We start from the raw sequence: 23582 nt of genomic DNA on the forward strand, positions 1-23582 counted from the left end.
TGTAAATGCAAAACAGTCACCTGGTCTAGAGGTTAGTAGATCGCTTCTACCAGACGGGCTGTAGGTAAGTTGTAGGGGGATACATTTCAAACGATATGCTACGTGCCCCTCTTTTCAATTGCCAATTTTGAGTTGGACCCCACTTGGGACCCTGGGGTAAACATTATCATTTCGATAAAGACCACTTTTCAAATAATGAAACACGAGTTTTAGAATTTTGACACCTGTTTCACTGTTTTGGAATTCTAGTGGTGGCCATGTACTGTTAGCTGCAGACTGTTTTCAAATTTTGAATCTTCCGTCATTTCGCACAGAGCTTGATTAGAGCTGTGAGACTTCTGTTATCGTTTTTCTTTTAACACTAGCTTTTAAATGATATGCTACTTGCCCCTCTTTTCAATTGCAAATTTTGAGTTGGACCCCACCTGGGACCCTGCGGAGACCCTGGGGCAAATATTTTCACTTGTTAAATTATGCTTTTACAATGATGATACAGGTGTTTTGGCGTTTTAGCATAGGTTTCAACTTTTAGGGGTAGCAACGTACTTTATGTACATTTGCTATAGCAAATAGGTCAAAATGTTCTATATATTTTAGCCCCTGCAAAGGTGTGATCACTTCCGGGCAAGAAACGAACACCTGTTTTGGAACTTGTTCGAGATGTCCTATCAGGAAATATATAGAATGTCTCCCAATTCAAGGTGCAGTTTCGATATCATCCCTGGTCAGATTTAGACAAGCAAAATGCGGTGCAAAAGTGGCTTCACGACCAACAGAAACCTTTTATTGGGAAGGAATACGTAAACTCGTTTACCGTTGGGCCAAGTGCATTGTTAAGGAGGGAGATTACGTAGAAAAATGATGTGCATAGTATAGCCCTAGCTTCATGTAAATAAACTGTAGAATGAAAAGTGTAGATAATTTTTGACTTTCCCTCGTATATAATCTATTATCATAATTGTGAACCTGCATTGTACAAGTAATTATTATTACTATTGCAATCTAGTATTACCATTATTATTACATCACAAAAAGTACGTTGCGAATATATTTTGTAGCATATCATTCTATCCTAGCAGGGTAGGCCCTATAGTTGGCCGTCCGCAAATATTCATAAAAACGGGTTTCTTTTAGGAATATTTTAAATCATGAAAAAAATTGTCCGGCACAATTCAATTACGATGCTAAGAGATATTTTAAATTTATAACTATATTGTAATTATAGAATTTCTTTTTTTAATTCGCACAAATTAAAGTTGTATCTTTGAACTATGTACTGACAGTGAACAAAATTTTAAATGTCTATATATAAATAGGCAGAATCAACAGGCATTATGTAAATTAATTGTTGCTTACATGAGTTTTAACATCCACTTGCTCTCCTTTCTGCAGAAGGGTACTGATAATACCAACATGTCCGTAACGAGCCGCTGTATGTATACTCCTTGCTCCACCCTGAAATACATACCATAAAACATTAACATGTTAAAATATCACATTTCAAAACATTACTTAAAGAGTAAGTAATTACATATGCTTTCTTTTTATTTAAGAAAGAACTGAATCCATCTCACTAACTAAAGAATTAGTTTTTTTTTCAAAGATGTATTATCTATCATTTATATTACTATTACCATAATGAATTGAAGAGACCGTAATTATGTTTCGCAGTAAGGATCTTTGAGTTTGAATCTTGCTGCTGGTCATCCTAACTGAGGTTATCCCAGCCCTGCACCGACGATTTGTGTCAAACACAAAATTCAACACTCTCAATATATATATAACACGTCCTCCACTTGTTATTCCTATTTGTGGCTCTGGATTGTCCAGGATTTTTGTTGAGTCACATCAAACGAGTACTCTGAATACCTGTATATCGCCTAACCTTCTCTTTCAATCGAGTCATACGCTTTCTTAAAGCCTATGAATATTCGGTGGACTGACCAATGCTTATTTCTTCTATATTTGTCAGATAGAAAAATATGTTGTTCCTGAAGTTGTTGTTGTTGATGACCTCCGATTACTTCAATTAACAGAAAGTGTTAATCTGCAATAAGGACCCTTGCCAAAGGCGCCGATCCTGGGGGGGCGAGGGGTCCGGGCCCCTCAAAGCTCATGTAGGCCCCCGTATTATATTTAAGAATATACAATATTTAGCATAATTTGAATGCAATTTATCTTAAAATCCTCATATATGCCTTCTGCATCTGAATGGACACCTTCAAATTTACAGAGAAATCGGCGCCCTTGGCCCTTCCTGTGATTTTATAACAGATTGGGAGTAATTAAACTCCTCGGTAATAACTGAAATCCATTTTATCTTCTTTCTTAAATATAGGTGTGCTAATATCTTAGACTCTTTCCATTCCTTTCGAATTTCTACTTTCTACCACAGTATAGTAACCTTGAAGCCTGGACTGTAAACAGATTTTAAAAAAAAAAGAGAGAGAGAGAGAGATTTAAGCGTTAAACGATTACATTATTTCTTTGTTTGTGATTTAGGGTCATATAGAGGCTTCAAATGGATCATTTGGATGTGATCCTCAGTAGTAAATAAGACACCATCAACAGAGCCGTCGAAGTAGCTTTGAAATTATAACTATATACACTCCCTCTCCTCAGGAAGTACAAATTTGGTCTTAACATTCAGGTGAAGAATTTTCCCAAACTAGTTAAGAGAGAGAATAGTAATCACGGTATTTACCACTTTCGCTAGTATTTACCTTGTATCAGCGTAAGCAGCGGTTCCAATATCAAGAGAATATGTGCATTCGCGGGCTCGTTCGCAGCTTCCGAGTAATACTCCAAAATTTAGGGAGTACACGGACAAAATACCTTATTTTCTATATCCATATATATATATATATATATATAGAGAGAGAGAGAGAGATTTAATCTCACATTCGCCATTATTGCTAAAATATTCAGTTACTATTCACTCTCAAACAGTAATGATTTCATGCGGTGGCTCAGGGGAAATTTCCCTATCGGAGCTGCAAAAATCTCCCCGGGGCATTTCTTCGATTATCTTCAATCTGGGTTAGAAGTATTTTCACAGTACTACTTCCCTTTCGTTTATTCAAATTCCCCAGCGAGGAAAAACTGCTGAAACCATTACTGCTCTCAAACATAATAAATAAGTACTGTCGAACGTTAAGTTTGGAAGTAATTTGTAAATAAAACTACATCAGTCTCATAATATAAAGCATAAAGTCTATTTTGATAATGACATGCGTTCCGTGCATATGTATCTATTTGCTTTACGGAATCATAAACTCCACTTTATTCTCCAGGCATACATGTAGTAAAATAAGACAATAATACAAACTTTCATAGGAGGATGAAAAACAAAACCGGACATTTTTTAAATAACGCACCCTACTTTAAAATAACTTGAATTTAATTGTAAGCACCACTATTACGCCCATATTTGTTTGTTTTAACGAAACATAATTATTATCAATCGTTCATTATTCCCTTATTTTCCACTCCTCTTCACTTGTCCACAAACGGATAACAAAAGTTGGGTCAAGCGCAGCTAAGTAAAGGAATTGGTAATTGAACTGGCGCTTGTCAAGTGACTGCAAACACTAATTGGCAATACGAGAGTATAGGAGTTATGTAGGTGTAAATGTGCTTTTCCATGTCAAAAAATAGAAGAAGTCTGCCATTTATGCTCGACGTTACTGGATGCGGTTGCAGCACTCATGCAACCCTATGAAAAAACTACTCTTTTTCCTGGAATATTTTATAAATAATCTCTTAGGAGATGCATCAATCTTGTCTTGCGCTGAAGGGCAGAGTTTTATTTTTACTCTAACATTATTTTACTAACGTATGAGATTAATCTGTTGCAGTAGTCGCGCCTTGTATATATATGCTATTTTACCTTATTTGGCATATGTAGGTAGACTCCTTTCTTGAACAGCATCATTGCACAATCCGCATGACCGTTGAGTGATGCAATGTGCATGAGGGTGCTGCCATCTTTAGTCCTCTCAAAGATTGAAGCTTTAAACTTGTCAGCAAGGATTTCAATAATGCTGGCGTGGCCATATTCAGCAGCTAAATGCATTGGTGTTCGATCTGTAAAGGAGAAACTTGTTTTAAATATGTTAACATATATCAATACACATAATAACTGTCTCGTTTGGTATTTAATCAAGTGTTATCAGTTTATCGAAGTTCGAATCCAGAATAATCCTCTAAATTTCATAATCAGTTCGATATAAGTTATTGTGCTATCTTCAGACTTTATGTGGAGCAATGAAAGGGGCAAGATAGGAAATATGGGCCTACAGACCAGTGTTTTTCTTTATCTAACTAGTTTATCCAAAATTGTTTAAATTCATGGAAATTATCCTTAAAAAGGTACTCAACTTTACAATTTTAGAGGAAAAATTAAACAATATAGTGGAATTACAAACTTTACCAACTTTTCTTATCTGCAGTAAGCTATTCAGGGGACATTAGTAGTTCCTCGCGTACTGTGAATTTCAGTGTTCTTACCATTACAAAGAGTTAGTCAGTAGTCATTCTTACTAGAGAAGTCGAGGGAGATGAGGATGGCCCCGCAGTAGCGTAGTCGCTAACACTCTCGCCTTCGGTGCGGCAGGTCCCGGGTTCGATTCCCGGTGGGGGCACTCGGTTGAAAAGAGAGTTTAAAGCTTTTTCAGGCCAGCCATCCTGAATGAGGTTTTCCTCATTCACACCAGGCAAATGCCGGGGTGGTACCTAACTTATAGGTGCTTCCTCCCTTCCCCAACCCTTTCTTCCTTCCCTTTCCCCGGATAGTGTGATCGGCAAGGGACGTCATCCCTCAAAATGCGACGGGCTAATATGGCCTTAAATGCTGAAAGTCCAGAAATCTAAATTCTAAATCCCCCTAAATCGAGGAAGATGGGTCTATTCTTTTCTTTATTAATGTTACGCTTTAATTTTAACCTTCGACGGGAAAAAAAAAGTTTTGTTTGTTTGCTGACTATAATTTATTATAAACAAAAGCTTTCTAGATATTATTTTGCTGCCCAAATCTAAGAGAATGAACTTCAATGTAAATTTGACTCCAATGTTTGGGCCGGACTAGTAGGGGGTTCCCGATACACAGAAAGAACATTGTTCAGGTTTGGCAGCTGCACAAAAATCCTCATAAAGTGAATTTAGAGCCAGATATTAGGTGCAAAAAAGAAAGTGTTCCAAAATGCTTCTGAATTAGATTAGAGAAACGAATTATACAGGTTATGTCAAGAGTCTGGGACCATTGGCCAACTCCGATATGAGTAAAGATACGAAAAAATTAAAAGTTGTTGGAAATAGTGGTTTTCCAATCTAAAATGGCGGAATTTTCTTAATCGTAACAGCCGCTCCTCTCTGACGAAGTGTATCAAGTTAAACGCACCTAGCATGATCGTTGGGTCTCGGCATGTAGCTGCGTAGTGCCTTCATGGAGCCATTGAGTCAATATGCGCTGCAATGTGGTCGTATTCTGCACATTATGTGCACTAATGTTGTGGAAGAATGAAGTACACTCGTGATACGCCACTATTCGTCAATGATCAAAGGCCAAACCTGCTGAAAAGACTGCCGCATTAGACGACAAAACATTTTTTGACCGTATGCAGACACGTCATACCAACCTTTGTCTACTATTGCAATATGGCTCTTTGGGTGGGTTTCGTTTGGTGTCATAGATGGCATAACTGATGCCACAACTGCTTCACATTGCTTTCGTGCTAATCAATTGTTCATCCTTTCATGTTTTGCATATTCTGCAAATATCAGACTTTCTATGATCTCTCCTTTCAGGTGTTGAATTTTTAATGGTGAGCAGGGTAGAAAGTGTTGAAATTATGTACTCTAAACAATAATCTTTAATGTTTTTTTTTTTTTTTTTTAATATTCTTTAATGTAAAAATTCCTTGCGGGCCAAAATCTTACTTGGCTAAAATTTCTCGGACCAAATCGCGCTAGGTCGGAATTCATTAGATCGAAATCTCGTTAGGACAGACCTTCTCATAGCAAATATTGTATTAGAGTTGCTGGAGTTCTAATAATAATAATAATAATAATAATAATAATAATAATAATAATAATAATAATAATAATAATAATAATAATAATAATAATAGAAGAAGAAGAAGAAGAAATACTAAAATAACGTAATTTGTTTATTTTAGACATTAGAAGTGTAAAAAATGAAGGATGTATAATCATAAAATAAAACCAAATTAGCGAAAGAATCTAATTTAGTTAAATTATTTGGTGAGCGAGAACCGTGAATTCTATCAGGGGTTCAAAATGTATTTGGTCTAGGAATTAATTCGTGCGGTTGGTACGCACACATTGAAGCTATAGTACAAACACAAAATACATAAATACCTTAAGAAAAATATTGCCCATCGCTAGCCACCACTTTCGCCCATCTGTCAGGCAATGTACGGATTCCGTGGCGAAAGAAGTCCTCATCCTTGGAAGCGATCCAGTCAGAGACCCATGTTTCGATATCTTCTGAAGAAGTAAACCGCTGTCCAATCAAATCGTTGTTCATGCAATCGAACAAGTAGTAGTCCGAAGGAGCAACGTCTGGTGAATACGGCGGGTGGGGTAAAACTTCCCATCCGACATTTTCTAAATAGGTTTTGACCGGTTTTGCGACATGTGGGCGAGCGTTATCATGTTGAACAATAAGTTTATCATGTCTGTTCTCCCATTCTGGTCGTGTTCTGGCCACAGCTTGCTTCAAACGCATTAATTGTTGTCGATAACGTTCTCCATTCATAGTTTCACCCGGTTGCAGCAGCTCATAGTACACCACACCTTTCATATCCCACCATATGCACAGCATAACCTTTGCACAGTGAATATCTCGTTTTGGTTGTGATGGACCTGGTTCACCTGGTTTCACCCAGGCCTTTTTTCGTTTAGGGTTCTCGTAATGGATCCACTTCTCATCATCCGTAATAATTTGATGCAGAAACCCCTTTCTGCTCTGTCGTTGAAGCAGCAATTCGCAAATGGTTTTTCGTCTTTCAACGTCTCTGTCTTTCAATTCATGTGGAACCCAATGTGACATCTTTTGAATCATTCCCATGGCTTTCAAGCGTTTGGAGACTGTTGTTTGATCAACGCCTAATGCTGCTGCAAGTTGTTCCTGCGTTTGACACGAATCCTGCTCGAGCAATGCTGTCAATTCTTCGTCTTGAAATTTTTTTGTCTGTCCAGCTCGCTCTTGGTCTGCCAAGCCGAAATCACCACTTCTAAACCGTGCAAACCACTTCTGACACGTTCGCTCAGCTAGAGCATGGTCACCATACACTTCCACCAAAATACGATGACTTTCAGTCGCACTTTTCTGCATGTTAAAGTAATGCAGCAGGACACCCCACAAAAACACTTTATCAGGCACAAATTGCGCCATGTTCACTTAACTACAAACTGGTGTTGTTGACGCTTTAATCCACTGCCCTATACTACGAACGATACGCGATGACAGGGGTTTGCAACACATGTGTGGATACACGGAACTGTGGGACGCTCCGTTCGTTGCGCCATCTCTTGTCCACCCGCACGAATTAATTCCTAGACCAAATATGCCAAAAATCTATTATTTCCAGAATCTCTTAAGTTAAGAAGATGAAATCCTATACATAAATTCCGCATTAAAAGTAAATGCTTTTAAGGGGGAAGAAAGTCAATTCTTATAGTTTTCCCTCCATTCAACATAAGTGGCACGTGACCCAGAGTTTTCGAAAATTTCGTTTTTAGGGAAGAAAGGGAGCAATTTCTATAATTTCGTTTCACATTCAAATCTACGTTCTTTGTCGAATCATCGTGAGGAAATGTACGAACCATTTTACATTAATTTTCTGTCTACTTCACTGTATTCAAGATTTATTTTAAAATTGCTGAAAATTTTTCTGTGCTAAATATGTTTGAATTGAGAATAGTTTATGTCCGTTATGAATAGGTTACTAAAATGTTGAAGGAAAAGGAAACTGTTCATGCCAGTAGCTGAGGGTGTGTGAAGTAAGTGATCTTACCCGTAATTAATCATATAATTTTGCCTGGTCAAAATAAATGGTCTTGTTATGGCGGTGTCCGCCAATGAAGGTTTCACTGTATGTTATTTTTATTAGATATATTATACATACAGATATATATACAGCGATATTTTGAATATTTTTAATCTACACTGAAGAAATAGCTATGGTGACATTTCTTCCCGCGAAAGTTTGAACAGCGAGGTTTCGACTAAACAAGATTTTGGTACGCTACGTTTTGGGCGGCGAGATTTTGGCCGAGCAAGATTTTGGCATGCGACGTTTTGGGCGGCGAGATTTTGAGTGGTGATATTGTGGCCCACGAGTTTCTGGCTGCGAGATTTTGCACCCAAACCATTCAACGTAAAACTATTCGTGCACACAACTGCTTTCACACAAATTTGATTAATTTCAAGTTATTCTTTTCATTTTCTTGAAAAACGTATGCATTTATAAGGAAGTTCGTATGAAAGCTATATCTCTGACAACGCCATCACATCCCTGACGTCATTTCTAACGAAACGAATTAGTTCTCAATTTACCATGTACACAAAAATATCAAACACGTATCAGTTACAAATATAACTGAGATATTATTACGCACACTATTGTTTATTTCAAGATGTTTGTTAATAAATAATCTAATGGGGGAAACCTATGATCTAAAACCGACCTGTAGGCAGGTATCTTTGATTATCAGATAGAATCATTTACTAGGTGCATTTTATGAGACAGATATTGTTTTCCTAACAACGATATGAAGAGCCGGAGAAAAAATCAAGATCGCATTCTTGTGTAGGCACAACTGCTGAATCAAAAATAGTTTTTAAAAAACTTATGAAATAAAATCAAACCGTCAAAAGGAGAACTATATATATATATATATATATATATATATATATATATATATATATATATATATATATATATGTGTGTGTGTGTGTGTGTGTTGCCAGGAAATGCATTTAGTAAACTTTCTTAGAAAACATTTTTTTTTCGAGTATGAAATATCTTTGTTCGCTTGTTCAAGCAATAACTTAAAATTTACGAAAGAAAGGAATGCAAAGGGCAAGTTAATGTTCCTTTGAAACTCCTATACACTGCAAGAAATACAAAGAGAGAGAGAGAGTTTAAACTAACCCAAGTGTTTTTTCCTATTGTTGTTGTGTTGTAGCTATCTAAATATTTTAAGCATTCGAAAATATGCAGTCTGTGCTCTTTTCAAAAACCAACTCTCTATGGTCAATCCTTTTCCACAAAGAAAGTACAGCATAAACGTTAAGCATGTTTTGTACGAATATTTGAATAGTCAAAAAGAAAAAAAAAAAAGACGGGAAAAGGAGAAAATGTACAAATAAAAAATACTTCAGTTGTCCATTCTAGTTGGCATCTTGACAGTAGAAGAACGAAATTTCTTTTATTTTCCTGTTCTTTACGGCTATGTCTGAGAAAGGTTTTCCGTCTCGTCTACTTCTGACATCAGAAGAGATTAAATTTTTAGGAAAAAAAATGAAAGGAAAAGAGACATAGAGAAAAATCAGAATGGATATATATGAAATACGGAATGCAGAGAAACAAATTTGTTGAAGTACTATATACAAAAGCTTTTTTTAAAAAAAAAAAAAGACATCACAAATATATAGGATATTAAAAAAGTCAGATACAATGGAACAAACAGAGAAAATAGCATTAAGAACATCAGAGACTAAGGAATGCTAAATAAAAGAAATGAAAATGCAATGACATTTCTATTTTTACGTTATACGAACACTGAGAAAAATAAGTTATCCGGATAGCAGTATATTTGTACTAATATACGGAATCCATAAGTTTGCTGCGGAAATTTGTACGGAGCATATGCTGTCCATATGCTATAAACATACAACATTTTCCCGCGTATTTGGTACACCATGCCGGTGCAGGACGTCCGACAGCCATCTAACAATCTTTCGTATATTACATACGTCAGCTCTATGTTACATACGTCTGTCTGTAGTAGGGACTGCTCGCACTAGAAGTTACCACATTTTAGTTTAAAAAAAACATTTTATCTTTCAAACTCCTTTCTGGACCAACTTCATTGACAGGGACAAGAACACGGGGCAGTTAGAAAGAGCCAATGCTCTTCAGGTAAAGTAGAACCCACAATGAATTTTGCCTCACAACCTCTAACACTTCAGACAATTTGAGTACACCACTCAGTTAACCACTGAGCTACTGTTCTCCCCAAGAATTAAAGAAGAAGAATAGGAAAGCAAAAATCAAGGTCCCAAGAAAAAAACACTAGAGCAAGAGACAAATAAAATCTCTACCACTCTTTAATTTTGACCAATACATCAACGCCAAAAGCCTTCTTGAGTATTGTGAGTGATTTCCACTTTGGTAGCACCAAGTTTTTGCCCAAATACGTGACTACGTGACTGAGAAACGTGCCCTCATTTTGCGCCAAATAAAAGATTTGACGGATGTTTACTATTCTCATTCACATGCTGTCGTGTCAGCTACTAATGACGCTCTTTGGATGTTGGGAAAAAGGAAACAGATCCTAGGCGCCACATGACATATACAACACATTACAATATCGATCATACAATTCATTATTATTATTTAATATACCGACGTGCATGCAGCTTGTCTGACCAATTTTTCTAATAAACGTTTGGCGATAGACCATTAACCTCTATAATCAGTGGCTTGTATGACCAGTGGCTCCTGCGATTGATTTGTTTCGCCCGACAATCTAAATTACGAGGATTCAAAATAAATCATATATATTGGAAAGTTTAAGTCAAGGAATGTAATTAAGTACGTAAAAGGAAGAAAATGAAATATTTCTAAGGGACAGAAAATGTACACAAAACACATACACAACAAATAATATTTGCTATGTAAAGAATATTTCATTACAAAAAAAATGTGTTTCATTTGGAGCACAGGGAGCACTTTTTATTTTTAATGCTGAAGCTAATGATGAAGAAAATATATGATATACGTGCATAGTGCTTGTATCACATAAATTGGTATATAGTTCGTTGCATGTTAATACGTTGGAATTATCTTTTGTCATACAAGGTATGCATATTAAAACAAATGAATAGAAACATTGCATTACGCTCAAAGAGCCGTATTATTGAACTTTCATTTTTTTAGTCATACCTTGCTACATATTTTCATTGCATTCATCTCTTTTTCCGTTATTCATTGTTTACTGCCGGTTCCAACTTCAATAGAATCCAACTTTATCTGTGTTCCAACTTTAATAAATAAAACCATATATGCAGTACACAGCATATAAAAAGTAGATATTTTCCACGAATATTTTCATTTAAAAAAAAATTCTCGTGAACAAACCTTCAATGCAGATATTTCAACCCATTATTGGATTCCTTTCCTCTAGTCCGAAGCTTTATTTCGTTTGAAGTATATAATATGGGCGGAAATACAAGAATAATATTACCAACCAACCTTCATGCGGTGCTTCCTTACATAATGTGAAAGGATAACAGTTCTTACTAAGCATGGGACGAAAACCCATTCTGTCAATGAGTAATAGAGCTCCCTCGTGGCTAAGCGATTAGCGTACGTGCCTTTGGTGTGAGAGACCCGTGTTCGATTCCTAGCGTGCTTCGGATCCCACATTAAGCTGTAGGTCCACATCTCGTATAGCCTCGCTATTGAAAATGGCGCTTTACAAATCAATGAGTGATTAAAAGTAGTTTTTTAAAGCGGCCCAACTTGTCAACGATAGAATCAATCTTATATAAGTTCTATATACGTAAATGTGCAAGATTGCGAACCATACCGTGCTACATGCATACCATGCAACATTTATTGATTTATTTTTAGAAATAAACTGAGCGACTGATAAAAGCTTCTCTATACTCGGAATTATCTTTTTGGCTGCAGAAGTAGGTACAGTAATAGAACATGGAAAAGAAGATTTATTATTATTATTATTATTATTATTATTATTATTATTATTATTATTATTATTATTATTATTATTATTATTATTATTATTATTATTATTATTATTATGAGTATTATTATTCAATATCACTACATTAGACCGTATTCATAAAAAGAAGGATAAGCTTATATGTGTAAACTATGAAGGAAATCCTTCAATCTGTATTCATAAAGATTACAATCTTTACAATCTTTTACTTTTCGAGTGTAAGTACCAGGCTATCATAAAATAAGTATCACTGTTCAGAGAACTCTGGATACGTAACCACTTGACAGAATGCAACCAAACTTGGTAGGGATACATTTGGGAAAATGCAGAAGAGATTGGTGTAGAAATTAAAATTAGTTCCAATTTTTGCTACCAGGGGTAATTGTGACGCTATATAACACCAAGTAAGTACAACGTGGATGAAAGACGACACTATTGATGGTAAATGATAAGAAAGGCTGTAATTACCTCTTCTGTGGGTCTCGTGGCATTGATTACCAATGCTATTAATACCCCGTGGTCAGTGTCGGATTTACGGGGAGGGGGCTTTTGAGCTGAAGCGTCCCTTTAAAATTTTTGGATATCTTACAAAAACAAAGTTAAATGTAAGTCCTTCCTGTGCTCATAAAATGCAAGCTCCCTCCAAGATTCCAGGGAAAGATTAGTGTCAAATCTCGTCTCCAGAGGTTATTGTGTTTGTGTTCAGTGTTAAGTACGGTGAGTGTGGTATGGAAGACAAATGATGGTATTGATATTCAATTAAAGAATGGCCATAATTATGCTTCCAGTTTGATGCTTGACATTGATTTGTACTCCTATTAATAACCCCGTGGTGTAGTGATATGTTATGGGTGATGATGATGATAATGTAGAGTTCTGCCCATAGGCAAGTCTTGAGCAAGGAAAATGCGTGGTGACTAGTACCATATGAGATGATGATGGAGTTCTAAGAACGGGACCTAGAGGTTAACATGGGATCCGACTCACGTGTATTCATCGGAAATCGAACCCGGGACCCCTTGAACACAAGGCAAAGAGTGTGGAAAGAAAAAAAAAAGAAACATCAGATCACCATCAATTCACATTGGGCAGATAGTGGCACTCAAATCCATATCACTGAAACAGATGCAGGCGTGGGTAAGCACCTGGAGAGATAATTACAGCCTTTCTTACCATTTAGCATCACTAGTGTGTCATTTTTCTTCCACGCTGCACTTACATGGCGTTGTACAACGCAACAATTACCTCTGATGGCTAAAATTGGAACTAATTTTGTTTTCTACACCAATCGCTTCTGCATGTTCCCAAATACGCTCCTACTAAATTTGGTTGCATTCTGTCAAGTGGTTATGCCTCCAGAGTTCTCTAAACAGCGATACTTATTTTATGATAACCTGGTATAAACTATTAGATTGATCCTTGTACTTCACATCGAAGTAAAAGGATATTCATAACCTTCACCTTTTACTTTAATTAAAAAAGCATATCACTCAAAATTTATGAGTGTGGTCTGTAGCAAACTCACCATTGCAGTTAAATGTTTTGGAGTGTGATGGCGGATGTTGTTCACCTAAGGGATGTTAAACATTACAAACCCCGGTTACCTGTGCTTGCTCGTAATTTTAAACAACTATACCGTTTTGAAGAAGACAACTTACTGTGGCTTACAGATAGATTTATTGGCGCAAATGTAGAAATTCGGGGAGGTGTGCTGCCCTTCGAACATAAAATGAAAATATGTTTACACTATCTCGCTGATCCCGGCTATCAAAAAGGAATCGGAGAAGAGCTTAATGTTAGTCAGGCTACGGTATCTCGAACTTTAAATGCAGTGGTTGACAACATCGTTGCGCAAACACATGATTGAATAAAGCTCTCTTCTCCTAACAGTAAAATAATGCAGGCTAAACAGTTATGGCAAAGCAAATTTAGGTTTCCCACAGCAATTGATGTAGTTGACTATACCCACGTAAGAATACTGAAAAAAAAAAATCCATGGAGATGAGTACACAAACCGTAAAGATAAACCTAGTCTGAATGTACAAGCAATTTGTGACACCAGAGAAATGTTCACGAGTGTTGATGTTAGTTGGGCTGGATCTGTGCATGATTTAAGAAAATGGAAAAACTCACAGGTCAGGTTATTATTAAAAAACAAAGCGAATGTTGTACTAGTTGGTGATAATGGGTATGGGATAGAACCATGCTTCATGACTCTCTTTTACAAATCCTGCTCCTGATGCTGAACTGAAATATAACAAACTTTTGAAAAAGGAGAGATAATCAAACGATGTTTTGGCCAAGTGGAACGTCGATTTCCGATTTTACAGTACGTTTGCCGTGCAAAGTTGGAAAATGTTTCAAAAATAATTTTTGCGTGTTTTGTGCTCCATAATATTGCAAAATCTTTAGGCCATCCGGATTTCGAACCAGATGAAAAAGTACCAGAAGATTATGATGATCATCATCAACTCGATGATCATGATGAACTTGCTCTTCGTCGTCAAGAACAAGAAATAAGAAGGAACTTGAGTGTTATTGTAAATAGCCTGTAATGATTACTGCGGTGTAACTAATCACACGTTCACAGGAAGTTTAACCTTACAAGCAGTAAATTTATTAACAAGAAGTTTATACACCTTACGCTACAGAAGTATAACTACAAAAGCAATTTATTTTCATAAGTTACTATAGTTTGTAAGGAAGATTCCTTACGCTGCATGACAATTGGATTGGCAATGTGATCACTGCTTCAGGTACTTTGCACTAGCAAATCTTGATTAATATCATTGTTAAAAATATACTCGAAATGAACTTACCATGTGCATCGGCAAGAGACGCATTCGCACGAGCTCCATAGAAGTATTTGACCATGTGATCGTCGCCATTTTGTGAAGCTATATGCAGGGCCGTTTGACCTTCATTCTGAAAAATAAAAAGGAATAAAAATAAAATTTCATATTCATTACATATATATATATATATATATATATATATATATATATATATATATATGCAGTGTGTTAATGAACTATACCGACAAACTGTAAGAAGTGATTCCTCACATCACAATAAGAGGAAAAAAATATATGGACCTGTGGCGAAGCATAGTTTCAGAGCTAGGGCTGTCCAAAATCTCGAAAAAGCTAAATTTCACGAGTCCCTATTTCGAATTCGAGAGACTGTGGATGGTGGTTTCTTATCAGCGTAAAGGAAGCCACGCATGCATAATCCAAAAGTGCATATTTCATCAATTGTCAAGAGGTGTAGAGGGTATTCCCTACAGGGTGTAATTCTCAGATATGTTTTCAATAGAGTTTTCATATATACCCTGATTTCAAGCAGGGTTAAAAGGAGGTAGGAGCTAAACTTTGACAACAATGGACATCCAATGCTTCGGAGGGAAGTCGGAATTGTTAGGAGCCTTCAGCTCTATGTTTCTTTATGTTCGGAATAACGTGTGTTGATATGTATTTCGTCACTGTATATTTCACGATTTCTTCACTTATAAGCGTGAAAGTAAACATCGCACCATGTATTTTCCCGAGTACAAGAGACCGTGCTGCTGACGATCCTTAATACTTCCGACATCGCACCAAAGGATTCCGTGTTCACTGCTATCAAGGCTTATCGTTTGCCTACTTTGGACCAATCATAAAGTCAGAGCGTATCTGAAAATTCGGTTAATGGCATGTCTGGGAATTTCACCCTGCAGGAAATAATCTGTATACCCATTGGACATTAATGAAATATGCACTTTTGGATTGAGTATGCGTGGCTTCCTTTATGCTGAAAGGACCACCATCCACAGTCTCTCGAATTCGAAATAGAGTCTCTTGAAATTTTGCTTTTTCGGGATTTTGGACAGCCCTAGCTCTGAAACTATGTACTTTTCGCCATAGGTCCATATGGACTTTTTCTCTTATTTTGGTGTGAGGAATCACCTCTTAAAGTTTGTCGGTATAGTTCATTAACACCCTGTATATACGTGTAATGTAAAGGAATAACTGGAATAAAATGACTGATTCTCCAGTTGGGAACACAAACCGTGGTGCTCATTGTAAACTTAAAGGAATGCTATTTCAAGCGAACTGATTCACTTCACTTATCAGATAGGATATAATAAATATGGTCTCTATACTAACGAGTTGGGTTTGCCAAAAAGTCCTTCAGATATTTATTTATCTGTGTGTGCATGTCTCTATTCCGGAGACACAAAATCCCAAGACCTACTTTGATGAATCACCATCAATTTTGAGCAGGATGAAAGGGGTCAAAAGATAGGACTCGAGTATGATTCATCCATTTAGTCCCAAAATGTGGACACTCACAAGCCAGTTCCGCATGTATTCATATTCGAGTAATTACGAGTATAATCTTTGTTTGCCTGACTACCCGCAGTGTGCTGCTGAGATTAGAGGGTTAGTGTAATACTGTGGTTGCAAAATATTGCAATATCCCTTCATATTTGTAAACAACATGTGCTTTTCCACGATGATCGTCAAGCAGCCGACAGAAGCCATCTACGAAGAAGTACGAAGAAGGATACGGAGAATCATGACCCCTCCATAGGCTCCGCTTCCTAAATCGGCTATAAATGAGCACGTCGAGAGACAGAAGACATAAGCTCCAGCTGATGATTCCTACCTTTTTCTTCGCGCTGCTCTGGGAATAGAGATTCTCTAACCTTACCTCTGGGCTGCTCTGGGCAAGAGGTTCCTACCTTTCTCTTCGCGCTGCTCTGGGTAGGAAAGATTCTCTAACCTTACCTCTGCGCTGCCCTGGGCAAGAGGTTCCTATCTTATCTCCGCTCTGCACTAGATAGGAGATATTACCTCCTCCACCTGCTACAGGCAGAAAGTTTCTTTCGTCTCAGCGCTACACTGGGCAGGAGACATCATTATACCTCCGCCTTGCTAGGGGCAGGAAGTTACCAACCGTCAACCTCAAAGACCTCCGTGCTACAACAGGCAGGAGGTCCAACCTCATAAAGATAGGACTATTACATAGAGAAAATTACTTATTTGTAGCATAGTATACAAATAACTTGTATAGAACTATTTTGTAATAAAAATGTAATTGAAAAGAAATAACCCGTGTACCGTCTCTACCATACATTACAATATTTAATTGTCCGTGTTATACAGCTAGAATGAAACGAAATAATCTTCAGTCGAGAATGCTTATGACTTAAATATACTTTTTGTAAATATTCACCTATCTTACTAAAGTTTTTGAGTGCAGAATGGAAGGTGAAGAGGAAAAAGAACAAACTCATTCACGTGGAGTACATTGTGATACTGTTACTTCTTTGTTTAAAGTTTAGTGTTTTTGTTTTTAACATCAACACCATATGTAACGTCTGCATATAACTACATATAACCCACATTATCATAGTCTATTTCCATAGGCTCTAGATTTGTATAACCAATTTGATAGAATAATTTATTTACTAGTAAACAAAGGTAAAGTGCTACCCGTCACGTGCAAGGGTCTCCTAGTTTGATCATATTTCATGAGGATTTGTAATAGACAGTATCGTATCTGTGAATCTCCTCAGTGTTCTTTAGTTTCCTTCAACATTCCCATTCCACTATATTCCTTCCATATTCATTCGATTTCATTATTCATCTGTTTTTCATGCTTAAGGACATAATTGTGGGACGTTATAATTACAAGGATTTTTTCCCTGATTAGCAAAAGAACCAAGGCAATAAACCGTATTTACATGAGATTCGATTTTACATCATTGTCTTTAAAATGAAGAAGGTATCAAATGATATGTAATACGTTTGACCCAATTCACAAATTCCGAAAATTTTTTCCTAAGATCTTTTTCTAAGTTTTGGTACCTTTTGAAGTACCAGGGTACCATTTATTAGCACAAAAAGTATTTAGAAAGTTTGTAAGGCTACAAATTTAACACGTTTCATTGATGTACGGTTGGTTGGAATGATGTTCAAAAGGTTTTGATCCAAGGACAACATTTACCTATTACTATGGTTAAGAGAAAAATAGTTTTAATATGTAAAAGCCATTAATAGTCATTTACCATTATTACTAATCTCGAACACCATATGATTAATTGATTCTAGAAAGGTTTTCAAAATGAAATTTTTAACACATGAACTCGTCACTGAAGAAAATCCGAGTTTCCCGTGCAGAAGTGGCGTACGTTACGTTCTGGTCATTGGTTTACATTGTGACGAGTATTAATAGGCTCTGTGTTAACTGTGAAAAAAAAATCCAACCCTAAATAATACCAAAATTTAAAAAAGAAACCTACTGAAATTTTTCTTTCATATTTGATACTTTCCTACATCTTCACCCTTCCTATATAAAAAAAAAAGTCGAGAACTAAATGGAGTTCGTAACCATTGGTTAAATCATTCCGGGACAAATATTGAACGATAGGACTGTGTATACTTGGGGGTGGTGACTTAAGAACCTAAAACATACCTGTTACTAGACAAATTTATAAAAAGAAAAGTTACAAAACTAGATTTCTAATTATTACATAATTAGTTGCATTGCTATTGATAGTAATATTTTTGTAATTCCCAAGTTTGGGATTTCCATTTTTACAGCATATAAGTGCATAAAATGAGACATGCAAAAGTATCATTATCATAATCACAAATAGAAAAAATACTTCATTTTAAGTTAGAGCATACTTCAATAATTACAATGTTCAAGGTCATATATACTGAGATAAAAAAAATAACAAAAACATTTTTGGAACTGCTAAAAATGTCAAATTAAGCCAAATATATTTTCAAATGTCTTGTTTCCAAAGGATTTTCACTGTAAAGAAAAAAAGAAACTCCATTTTTATGTACAGCGGGGGACACTTCTAAATGGTACACCTTAGCCGTAAATCTCCATATGGCTGTACCATTTAGAAGTGTCGCCCGCTGTACACGGAAAGGAAAAGAACACCAATTACAACCACTGTTGCTGAGAAGATGAGTCATCTTTTATTTCACTTCATTTATTTATTCTATCTAACAAATACATGGTGTTTGGAGGGTCCAGTTCGCATATACGTAGAATTTGTGTGAGGAAAAAAAAAAAAAAAAAACACCGTCTCTCAGCTGAATTTTTGAAATGAAACGAAATTAGATCTTTCAGTTTAACGTTCAACGATTACGTTCTTTAGGCTAAGAGACACAAATGATTAAGGCAAATGAATAATGATGGAAAAATCGGTAGAATAAGAATGTGAGAGGACAAAGGAATAACTCAAGCTATCTAGCATAATTTGCTTGGAATGGAAAAAGGGACTTTTCGTGCTAGAGGTGAGCGTTCTACTACTGAGCCAAAGCCTCTTACAATCAAATTTATATAATCTGTTTTAGATTTCTGTATACAAAATTATTAGACAACTTACAAATCTGGTTTCATAATAAGTAAATACAACGCTACTCATCTCAGGAACAATTTCGTCAGCTCAACCCAACTATTCATGTAGTACATTGCCAGCATTGACTAAGCTAATATTATTATCCTAAGAAGCATTAGTCTAAGCTTTCTAAGAATTATTTTGCGTGAATTCTACTTTCATAAAAATAAATTACATAGCAAAAATAAGTTAAATTTTACAGCAAAGCGATAAAAAAAATATTACTTAAAGTTGCATGATGATTAATTACACTTTGAACTTAAAATGTTAACAGTAAATACGTTACAGTAGCATAATTGCCTAATCAATCATTATTTATTGTGTATCTACTTCAATTTCAGAAGCAGATTTTTTATGTTTAATACAATGAGGTTTAAAAAGACAATTCCTGCTCAATTATCTCATATACAAACGCCCTAGACACACTGCAATACCGCTTTACGTGAGATCAGCGATCAAAGCAGTCGAGTAGTGCCAGATCTGAATCAGAGGAAAGGTGGGTGACCATCATGAGCGCCTGAAGGGAGAAACGAAAATGTATAACGTATATATAATTTCTTAAAATTTTCTTAATACAAATAAAAAAATACCAAACATAATAAATCAATCCTCGCAGGGGTTGGTTAGGTTCTGTTAGTAAAAGTAGTAGTAATAGTAGTAGTGTAACGTGGGTTCCTGTCACCACGGCATGGCGCGTCCTCAGGTTGCGGATCGAGGAGAAGGCCTCTAGATATAGAGGTTAGCTGCGAATATACTGAATAAGCAGTCGCGGACAGACGACTAGGAGTGGTCCTCCAGCTTGGGGGTTTGGGTAAGGCTAACACCCTCATCCTGTAAAAAAAAAAGGTACTTGTTCAGAAACATTCACAAAAGCCTCGGACAAGGACTGATAACTTGGCACGACATCAGCAAAAGAAAATGGACATGAGATTTGGAACATGGAATATTAGAAGTCTTTATAGGGCAGGCGTGTTAAAATCTGTAACGAGTGAGTTAGAGAAATACAGGATGGACTTAGTAGGAGTTCAGGAAGTTAGGTGGGAAGGAAATGGATTTGAGAATTCCGGAAATTTTACGTTCTTTTACGGGGAAGGAAATAAAAATCACCAGTTAGGAACAGGGTTTTTCGTTCACAAACGAATATTACCAGCAATTAAACGGGTTGAATTTGTTACTGACAAACTTTCTTTTATTACTCTTAAGGGACGGTGGTGTGATATTATTGTTTTAAATGTACATGCTCCAACTGAAGATAAGCGTGACGATATAAAAGACAGTTTTTACGAAGAAGTGGAACGGATATTTGACCAACTCCCGCGATACCATATGAAGATTCTATTAGGGGATTTCAATGCGAAGGTAGGACGAGAAAATATTTTCAAACCGATTATAGGGAACGAAAGTTTGCATAAGGAAAGTAATGACAACGGTGTTAGACTCGTGAACTTTGCAACATCCAAAAACCTAATCGTGAAGAGTACAAAATTCCCACATCGCGACGTTCATAAATACACTTGGACATCACCAGACGGAAAAACACATAATCAAATTGATCACGTTTTAGTAGATAGAAGAAGACAATCTAGCATAATTGACGTCCGGTCTTTTAGAGGGGCTGATTGTGACACTGATCACTACCTGGTAGCAGCGATAATACGGGAGAGATTATCGTTGAATAAAGGTAATACTCAATGTCCGAAAACGGAGAGATTTAATTTAAAGAAATTAGAAGAGAGTCAGGTAAGAGAGGAATACCAGATTGAAGTTTCGAATAGGTTCTCGGTTTTAGAAGACTCGGAGTGCACTAGTGTTGAGGATACTTGGATTGAAATTAGAGATAGCATTAAAAGTTCAGCAATAGAAAAATTGGGACACGTGGAAATACGTAGGAACAAACCATGGTTCGACCAAGAATGCATTAAACTAGCACAGAAGAGAAAACAGGCAAAATTACGGTGCCTACAAAATCCGAATGAAATAACTACACAAAATTTCGCAGATATCAGGCGGGAAACTTCCAAAACTTTTAGAACAAAGAAACGGGATTTTTGAAAGCTAAAATTAAGGAACTTCAAGATAATAGTAAAAAAAATATTCGGGACATGTATAAGGGGATAACCGAATTTAAGAAAGGCTATCAACCTCGTGCTTATATATTAAAGAAATCTGACGGAACAGTTCTCACTGATACGGATAGCCTCTTAAATAGATGGAAAGATTTCTTTGACGATTTGCTGAACACGCAGCCAAAAACTAATGTGCGTGGAGAAAAGGAGATACACACCGCAGAACCGTATATTCCAGAACCCAATCGAATAGAAGTGGAAGCCGCTATAAAGAAATTAAAGAAACACAAATCTCCGGGTGTAGATGAAATTCCGGCTGAGTTAATTTTAGCTGGAGGCGCAAAATTGTGGAACAAGATACACAAACTCATTCTCCTTATCTGGAACAAGGAAGAATTGCCACAAGAGTGGAAAGAGTCAATCATTGTTCCAATTCACAAGAAAGGCGACAAAAGTTACTGTAATAATTATCGAGGTATTTCTCTTCTGTCAACATCCTATAAAATCCTTTCAAATATTCTGTTAGTAAGATTGACCCCATACGCAGATGAAATTATTGGAGATTATCAGTGCGGATTTAGACGAAATCGATCAACTATCGACCAAATATTTACCATTCGCCAAATACTCGAAAAGAAGTGGGAATACAATACCTCGGTACATCAACTATTTATTGATTTTAGAAAGGCTTACGACTCGGTTAGGAGAGAAACATTATACAACGTTCTTATAGAACTTAGAATACCGAGAAAGCTAATTAGATCAATTAAGATATGTTTAAGTGAATCCCAAAGTAAAGTCCGGGTAGGAAAATTTTTGTCCACGAGCTTCCACGTCGAAAATGGCCTGAAACAAAGAGATGCGTTGTCGCCATTATTATTTAACTTTGTGCTGGAATACGCCATAAGGAAAATCAAAGATAGCAACCAGGGCCTAGAGTTGAACGGCATTCACCAGGTTATGGCATATGCTGATGATATAAATTTAATAGGGGATGGTAGGAGAACAGTAGAAATAAATGCAGAGATCTTATTAAACGCTTGCAGGGACATGGGTTTAGAAGTAAATGCAGAGAAAACTAAATACATGGAAGTGCGTCGGGACCGTAATACGGCAAATTGTGGAGGCGTTAAAATATTAAATAATACTTTTGATAAAGTGGATACTTTCAAATATTTAGGATCAATATTAACAGACGAAAATCATATTCACGAAGAAATTAAATGTCGACTAAAAGCAGGGAATTCGTGTTACTATTCGGTTCAAAATCTCTTGTCGTCGCGAATTCTGTCGAGGAATTTGAAGCTTAAAATATATAAAACTATAATCATGCCTGTTGTTCTGTATGGTTGCAAAACATGGTCGCTTACTCTGAGGGAAGAACATAGACTGAAAGTATTTGAGAACAGGATCCTGAGAAGAATATTCGGACCCAAGAGGAACGAGATGGGGAATGGGAAACTTCATAACGGGGAACTACATAGTTTATACGGTTTACCCAACATTGTTAGGATCGTCAAGTCTAGGAGGCTTAGGTGGACAGGTCATGTAGCTAGAATGGAAGAAAGTAAAAACGCTTTCAAAGTCTTGACTGGTAGACCCATAGGAAAACGACCATTAGGAAGACCTAGGCGCAGATGGGAGGATAATATTAAGATGGATCTCGCAGAGATAGGAATACAAAGTAGAAACTGGATCCAATTAGCTAAGGATAGAAGTCAGTGGAGAGCTTTTGTGAACGCGGCACTGAACCTCCGGATTCCATAGGCCATAGAGTTAGTTAGTTAGTTAGTTAATAGTAGTAGTGACGTGAGGTGGAAAAATTTTCCATTTCGGAAAATTTTCAGGAAAATTTTCCCCTATATTTTTCCTGAAAATTTTCCGTTCTAAACAAATATCAGCGATCAAGTAACAATTCCTCATTAACCATAAAATTGATTGACTTCATGCACAGAAATATTAAGAAGTGGAAGATCGTTTAAAGAGTTTCAAAATTTTTATGGCTTGGAAAATTTCCAGTACTATGTAGAAACAACTGAAACAATTTTTCACGAATCGAAAAATTTTCTGTCGTGTATAGAAAAATTGAAAAACTTTTTTATAAGTTCCAAATTTTC

The 23582-nt window shown here is 36.4% G+C and overlaps 1 protein-coding gene across 2 annotated transcripts in view; it reads right to left on the minus strand.

Annotated features, from left to right (window-relative positions):
• nompC (no mechanoreceptor potential C) overlaps positions 1-23582 on the minus strand; it is a 603429-nt gene that overhangs the window by 145316 nt on the left and 434531 nt on the right. For both annotated transcript variants that reach the window (XM_081759152.1, XM_081759151.1), the window contains exons 6-8: positions 14817-14922; positions 3890-4086; positions 1357-1455 (exon numbers count right to left, since the gene is read on the minus strand). In XM_081759152.1, the coding sequence (XP_081615278.1) occupies positions 1357-1455; positions 3890-4086; positions 14817-14922 (402 nt within the window). The remainder of the gene's footprint in view (positions 1-1356; positions 1456-3889; positions 4087-14816; positions 14923-23582) is intronic.

The sequence above is a fragment of the Thermobia domestica genome, chromosome 5 (assembly GCF_964235325.1).
Source record: "Thermobia domestica chromosome 5, izTheDome1.hap1.1, whole genome shotgun sequence".
Lineage (NCBI taxonomy): Eukaryota > Metazoa > Arthropoda > Insecta > Zygentoma > Lepismatidae > Thermobia > Thermobia domestica.